The following is a 7,180-nucleotide window of genomic DNA, read 5'->3' as shown; positions in this document are numbered from 1 at the left end:
CTGGACGGGAGACATCCCGGCGCACGACGTCTGGCAGCAGCGGCGTGAGGACCAGCTGCTGGCCCTGCGCACCGTCAGCGCGCTGCTGCGCCAGCACCTGGGCACGCTGCCCGTCTTCCCGGCTGTGGGCAACCACGAGGCCACCCCCGTCAACGCCTTCCCTCCGCCCTACGTGCGCGGCAACCAGTCGGCCGCGTGGCTCTACGACGCCATGGCCGAGGCCTGGCAGGACTGGCTGCCCCCCACGGCGCTGAGCACCCTCCGGTGGGTGCCGGGTCAGGGTTGGGTGGGGGCACGTGGGGTCCTGGTGGGAGGTGTTGGGGGGCTCAGGGCGCTGCAGCCCGGGGAGACGTGGGCGCAGTGTGGTCCTATGGTCGGTGCTGACCGTGTGCCAGCGATGGGATGAGGGCGGATGGCCTCAAACTGCACCCGGGGAGGTTCGGGTTGGATATTAGGGAAAATCTCTTCTCCAAAGAGTGGCACAGGCTGCTCAGGGACGTGGAGGGGTCACCGTCCCTGGAGGTGTTCCAGCACTGTGGGGATGCGGCACTGAGGGATGTGGTCGGTGGGCACGGTGGGGGTGGGCTGGGGTTGGACTTGGGGATCTCAGAAGGCTTTTCCAGCCTTCACGGTTCTATGATTCTGTGACCCCTCGTTCCCTCCAGAGCCGCTGGGTTCTACACGGCACAGGTGTGGCCGGGGCTGCGCCTCGTCTCGCTCAACATGAACTTCTGCTCCCAGGCCAACTTCTGGCTGCTCATCAACTCCACTGACCCCGCGGGGCAGCTGCAGTGGCTCGTGGGGGTGCTGGAGGCCGCTGAACGTGACGGCGAGAAGGTGGGGGCCGGGGGCATGGGGGGTTCCCGAGGCCCCGTGCCCACTGTCAACGCCGTCCCAACTGCCCTCCCAGGTGCACATCATTGGGCACATCCCCCCAGCGCACTGCCTGCGGAGCTGGAGCTGGAACTACTACCGCATCGTGAACAGGTTGTCCCGGGGGGGCACTGTGCCGGCTGCCAGCCCCAGCCGAGGGTTGGGGGGTCCCACAGCGCTGCAGGGGGATGGTGCTGGGGACAGCCTGGCACAGCTGCGCTCACCGCACCGCCCCGCACGCAGGTTTGAGGGCACCATCGCCGCGCAGTTCTTTGGGCACACGCATGTGGATGAGTTTGAGATGTTCTACGATGAGGAGACGCTGACGCGCCCCGTGTCCGTGGCCTTCGTGGCACCCAGCGTCACCACCTACATCAACCTCAACCCCGGTGAGCCCTCAATGCAACCCCACTGCGTCCCCTCGTACTGGCAGCCCCACAGCCCCAAGCGCTGCAATAGAACCCTAGAGTGGTTGGTTTGGAAGGGTCCTTGAAGTTCACAGAACCACAGAACGGTTGGGTTGGACGGGACCTTATAGATCATAGAGCCATAGAACGCCTTGAGTTGGTTGTCCTTAAAGATCTTGGAATCCCAGAATGGTTGGGATGGAAGGGATCCCGAACCCCCCAGCCCCACCCCTGCCATGGGGTGGGTGCCCCCCCAGCTCGAGCTGCTCAGGGCCCATCCATGGCCTCGGGCACCTCCAGAGATGGGGCACCCATGCTCTGGGCAGCAGTGCCGGGGCCTCACTGCCTCTGGGGAAACAATTTGCTGCTCACATCTGACCTAGATCTCATCTCTTTTAGTCTGAAGCCTTTCCCCCTTGTCCTGTCACTATCTGCCTGCGTACAGTTGCTCTCCTCCTGTTTATGAGCTCCCTTTAAGTACCGAGGGCTGCGGTGGGGTCTCCCCAGAGCCGTCTCTTCCCCACGCTGCACATCCCCAGCTCCCAGCTCTTCTCCGTAGCGGGTGCCCCAACCGCTGACCTTTGTCCCCAGGGTACCGCGTCTATGAGGTGGATGGTGCCTACCCTGGCAGCTCACACTCCGTGCTGGACCACGAGACGTTCATCCTCAACCTGACCGAGGCCAACGTGCCGGGGGCCGAGCCGCGCTGGCAGCGCCTGTACGGCGCCCGTGAGGCGTACGGCATGGCCAGCGCCTTCCCCTCCGACTGGGATCTGCTCATCCGCCGCTTCCAGGACGACGAGCGGCTCTTCCAGCGCTTCTGGTACCACTTCCACAAGGGCCACCCGCCCCGCGAGCCGTGCCTGGAGGCCTGCAAGGCGGCCCTGCTCTGCGCGCTGCGCACCGGCCGCTCCGCCGACCCCAGCCTCTGCCGCCCGCTGCGCCCGGCACGACCCTTCCAGCAGATCCAGGAGTTCTGGAGGCAGCGGCGGCTCTGCTGAGAGCTCTGTGGGACCCGTGGAGATGGGGATGGGCACCCCGTGAACCCTGGGGTGGGAGGGGGACCCCCCTCGGCTGTGTAATAAAGGCTGGTGGTGGCGGTGGAGAGGCGGCTGCTGGCCCGCGGTGCCGCAGGGATAGGGGCAGGCCGGGCTGGTGGAATGGGTTTATTAATTATTTAGTACAACACAGATCTCTGTTACAGCAGGAGGGGCGGCTCGGAGCCGGGCAGCCCCCGAGGGCCCCCACGCTGCAGGTTAGACTGCATGCATCAGGCGGGCAGCACCCGCCCCAGCCCCAAGCGCAGGGCAGGACTCCGGCCTGACCCCTGCCCCACGGCCGCCCCACGGCACCGGGACCCACACGTGGGATGCAGCCGCGCCGCCCGCCTGGAGACACTCACACACACACACACGCGCCCCGGTGGGCACGCGGCTCCGGCACGGCCGCCCCGTCCCAGTGCCGTCCTGCTGGCAGCGGTGGGGTCTGGTGGCTGCGCTCCCCTCGCCTCCGTCGCATCACGGCGTCTGTGCCCCCAGGCGCTTGGGCTTCAGGCTGCCCAGCAGGCTCTGCACGCCCTTGCGCACGGTGGAGCCCACGCGGCGTGCCACCGAGTCGGCGGGCGGCGCAGGCAGGCAGGAGCTGGAGGCCTGGGGCCGCGCGTCCAAGCACTTCTGGTAGCGCAGCTGGGGGCAGCAGGTGAGCGGGTGTGGGGCGGGCGTGGGGTCGGGGGGGGGGGGGGGGGAAGCGGGGCAGGTGGGGGCACTCACCATGCAAGCGGCCTGCAGCGCCTCGCTCAGCCCCGCCGCGTTGGGCTCACACCACACCATGTGGCAGCGGAACGCGCCAGGCGCGCTGGCCATGATGAAAGCGAAGGAGCGCACGTCCCGGCCCACGCCCATGAAGGAGAGGAACCGCACGCGGCACTCGCACAGCACCGCCTCCGTCTGCAGGCACAGCACCGGGGTTGGGGACGGCGCCGGGATGGGGACGGGCACGGGGATGGGGACACGGCCACCGCACCTGCTCGTGGGTGATGGTGAGCGTGGCAGGTGCCACGTTGACCACAATGGGCGTCCAGTGCTCTTTGCTGCTGGTGGCCAACGCCGCCTCCAGCGCCGCGTTGATGACGTCCATGCCTGGGACGGGCACGTGGGGGGCTCAGGGGCTGCGGGGGGACCCCGTTCCCCCGCACAGGGTACGTGCCTTGGGGCCCCCCAACCCGGCCTCCCTCTGCCTCACCCCGGGGCTCACCCACGGGCTTGGCGACGGGGACGCAGCCCAGGTAGCAGACGGGGAACTTCTGCACCACCTCACTCTTGGGGGCCGGGAACTCCACTGCGGGCACAGGACAAGGCCACCGTGGGCATCACCCGCCTCACCTGTGCCCAGCGGCCCCCATCCAGCCTGCCCCACGGCTCCTGCCCCACATACCCACCCACCCTGAGCCCCCCCAGGCCCCCACTGCACCGCACCCTGGAAGGGGATCTCCACCATCCTGGAGGCGTCCACGGAGAGGCCGTTAGCCAGCGCCCGGGCACTTCGCCGTTCCACCATGATCTGGGGGGAGCAGGGGGCCGTGGCCCCACGGCTCCGTCACACCGCAGCCCCAACCTCCATCCCCACAGTGGGGGCAGCAGGTCGGGGCCGCCGCGGGCTCACCTGGGAGCAGATCTCGTGCAGGCTGGTGGCGATGTCCTTGGCAGGGGCCTCGCAGCGGAAGACATGGCACTTGAGCATCTGCGTCAGCTGGTCCCGCGCCACATAGGCAAAGTCCCTGCAGGGAAGGGCTGCACTCAGGGCACCCCTCACCACACCCCAGGGCCCGCACCCCCCGCCCACCGCCGAGCCCCCAGCGCAGCACAATGCGGGCAGGGGCTGGGGTGTGGTGCTGCCCTACCTCTCCCTGGGTGCCCAGCCAGAGCAGCAGGAGAGAGCCAGAGAAGAGAGTCAGCGGGGCCAGTTGTACCCCCACCCCAAAGCACAGGGCCCAGCACCCAGCCCATGAGGCTCCCACCCACTCCAGGACCCCTCACTCTCAGTGCACAGGACCCCCCATCCCCACTCCCTGCATGCACATGGATCTCCCACACCCTGCATGCATGGGACCCCCCACACCCTGCACCCCACATGCAAACAGATCCAACAGCGCCTGGCACTCAGCATGCACAGGACCCCCCAACCCCCTCAGATGCACAGACCCACCCCAGGTCCTGCACAGTGCCCACCCCCTGCACTCAGACACTCCTCTGTACCCCCCAGCGGACCCCATATGGGCCCCGTGTGCCCTTTCCATGTGCCCAGAAGATCCCACACAGTCCCAGACATGCAGCCCCCCACCATGAGTCCCCATGCCCCCACCTGCCGCTGTCGCGCCCCACACCCCAGACGCGAATGCTGGCCACGGGCTGCGCATGCAGCAGGCTCTGGTCCTGCGGGTCCACCAGCTTCAGCGTCTGGCTCTGCAGGAGCAGCAGCATGGCCCGGCCCTGGGAGGGCAACATCAGGCTAAGGGGCAGTGTGGGCTGGGGGCAGCGTGGGCCAGGGACGTGGGGTGTGCAGAGGCACTCACCCCCCCCCATGCGCCGGGCGCGTCGTGCTGGTGCAGGGACAGCTGGCGGATGCAGTTGTTGACAGCAACGCTGCTCCTGCCAGGTGCCAGCTCCTCCTCGCTCATCTCCACCCAGCCCAGTGAGCGCACGGCGAAGCTCTGCGGGGCACGGCGGGGTGGGCGCAGCCTGCCCCCCACAACCCCGCGCAGCGGGGGCAGCACCGAGCCCTCCCCACAGCGGTGACAGCACGGTGCCCCTGCTCCCCTGTGGCACTGGGGCAGGGGGAGCTGGGCAGGAGCTCCCCCACCAGGAGAGGGTAGCACTCAGCCCCCACCACCACCGCCTACCTTAGAGCCAGGTTCATCCTCTTCAGCCAAAGCCATGCTGCAAGAGCGAGGGTAGCTGTTACCACGTGCCACCGGCTGCCACCACCTGCTCCTGGTGTCACCCCAAGCAGCAGGGTGCCGTGCCCCAGCTCGGTCCCTGCAGCCCCCACCTGCCGCCCAGCGAGGCCGGGTCTGGTGCCAGCGGCTCGGCATCCTGTGTTCCAGGCTCACCATCCACCTCCTCCTCAGCTGCGGGGTCCTGGGGAGCAGAGGGGGTGTCGGGGCCAGGCGCAGTGTGACCTCCCCCGCCCAGACAGCCACTCACCTTCCAGAAGTCGCCGTCGTCGAAGCGCTCAGCCGGGGCGAAGCCAGTCCAGGCGAGCTGCAGGCAGAGCGGGCAGCTCAGTTCCGTGCCGTGCCATGGGGCAGCCCCCCACTCGCCCCAAACTCACCGGCTGGTCCTCGCAGGGGGTGCTGCCCCCCGAGCCACGCGCCAGCCCTGCTGGGGGCTCCCACTGCGTGGTGCCGGTGGGGATGTGCCAGTAATAGGTGCCCGAGGTGTCCTGCACCCGCATCCATCCGGCAGGCAGGTCTGAGTCCGTCTCAAAGGAGTTGCGGGTCCAGAAGGAATCTAGGGGGCAGAGGGGGGGGGATGAGGCTGCACCCCCCAGCGAGCCAGGCAGGGCACACGGCCCCACCGTGTGAGGAAAGGGGTCCCACAGGGGGAGGGCACAGCCAGACCAGATCTTCAACCACAGCCCCCATTGCGCCTGGGGGCTGTGGGGTGGTCCCATCCCATCCCATCCCATCCTGGTCCACCCTGGTCCCATCCATCCCCATCCCGGTCCATCTTCATCCCTCACCTGCCCACCCCAGCCCAGGCGTTTCCCCAGCAACTGCTGACGGTATTGCCAGGGGCTGCCACCGGGAAGCGCCAACAGGGGTGGGATGTGAGGATGGGGGAGGCAGGGACAGGGCCACAGGGACAGAGGGATGGGGATGGGGGTGCGGGGCAATGCAGGAGTGGGTCACAGCAGGAAGGGCGCTAGGGGACCACAGCGAGGGCACAGCAGGAACGGTGCGAGCGGGGACAGCACGGGGACACGGCATGGATGAGGCTCAGGGTGCACAGCACGGATGGAGCAACGCGGTACGGCCCGGTCAGCGCCAGCGGGGCGATGCCGTGCACGTGCTGTGAAGCCGTGGGCTGGGGCGGGCAGAGGAGGCCACGCAGCCAAGGGCCTGGGCTGGCACAGCAGGGCATCAGGCCTGAGGAGGGGGCCTGGGGGCTGTGGGGCAACGCGTACGGGGCCTGGGGGCCAAAGGACCGAGTATCGGGCCCGGGGGGTCACAGGGCAGAGCACTGGGCACGGGGCTGTGGAACCGTGCGGGGGTCTGGGGGCAGAGCATCAGGCGCAGCTCCTGCAGGCTGCGTTCAGTGCCCGGGGCCCGCGGGGCAGAGCACCGGGCCCGGAGCCGTGGGGCCCACCTGCGTCGTCGGGCGAGCTGCCGGCCGGGCTGCCCTGGCTGAGCGTGGCCCAGCTGGAGTCCTCGTCGCTGGCCGTGCCGCTGCGGGGCCCGAAGAGGCGGCTGGCGCTGCGGCCCGGCTCCCGCGGCGCGCGCTCCCCGCTGGGCTCCGACTCGCCCGTGGCCGGGTCGCTCTGCACCGGCGTGGAATCGCCGTCCTCGTCGCCGTCCTCGTCGTCCTCCTCCTCCTCGTCCTCGATGAGCGGGGCCCCCCCCGCGGCGGCGTTGCGGGCGTTGCGGGCGCTCAGCTCCAGCTGCTCGGGAGGCGGCCGCAGCTCGTTGCGGTTCTGGTCGCGCTCGGCCGCGCGGCGCTGCAGGTTCTGCCCGTCCTTCAGCCACTTGGCGGTGGTCGGGGGCTCCTCGGCGCCCGGGGGGGGCGGCAGCGCCTCGGGGGGGCCGTGCAGCGCCAGGCTCAGCCCCCCCGGGCCCAGGCAGCTGTTGTCGTTGGCCAGGTCGCTGCGCTTGCTCAGAGCCCCCGACATGGCTGGGGCCTGGG

The 7,180-nt window shown here is 69.4% G+C and overlaps 2 protein-coding genes across 2 annotated transcripts; one reads left to right on the top strand and one right to left on the bottom strand.

Moving 5' to 3' along the window:
- Positions 2–2,338, top strand: SMPD1 (sphingomyelin phosphodiesterase 1; the record flags this gene model as incomplete). Its single annotated transcript, XM_021409230.1, has 5 exons — positions 2–264; positions 666–837; positions 911–987; positions 1,117–1,262; positions 1,872–2,338. Coding segments are annotated over 5 exons (1,068 nt in total), but the record flags the coding sequence as incomplete, so codon positions are not given.
- Positions 2,433–7,175, bottom strand: APBB1 (amyloid beta precursor protein binding family B member 1; the record flags this gene model as incomplete). The annotated part of the gene is given in 13 exon segments (XM_021383872.1): positions 2,433–2,965; positions 3,050–3,226; positions 3,303–3,418; positions 3,534–3,617; positions 3,755–3,839; positions 3,942–4,056; positions 4,641–4,768; positions 4,852–4,989; positions 5,179–5,215; positions 5,328–5,416; positions 5,483–5,539; positions 5,610–5,788; positions 6,647–7,175. Coding segments are annotated over 13 exon segments (1,893 nt in total). The 3' UTR covers positions 2,433–2,797.

The sequence above is a fragment of the Numida meleagris genome, chromosome 1 (genome assembly GCF_002078875.1).
Source record: "Numida meleagris isolate 19003 breed g44 Domestic line chromosome 1, NumMel1.0, whole genome shotgun sequence".
Classification (NCBI taxonomy): Eukaryota; Metazoa; Chordata; class Aves; order Galliformes; family Numididae; genus Numida; species Numida meleagris.
Note: the sequence above shows the minus strand (reverse complement) of the source record. Positions and strands in the feature narration are given on the sequence as shown.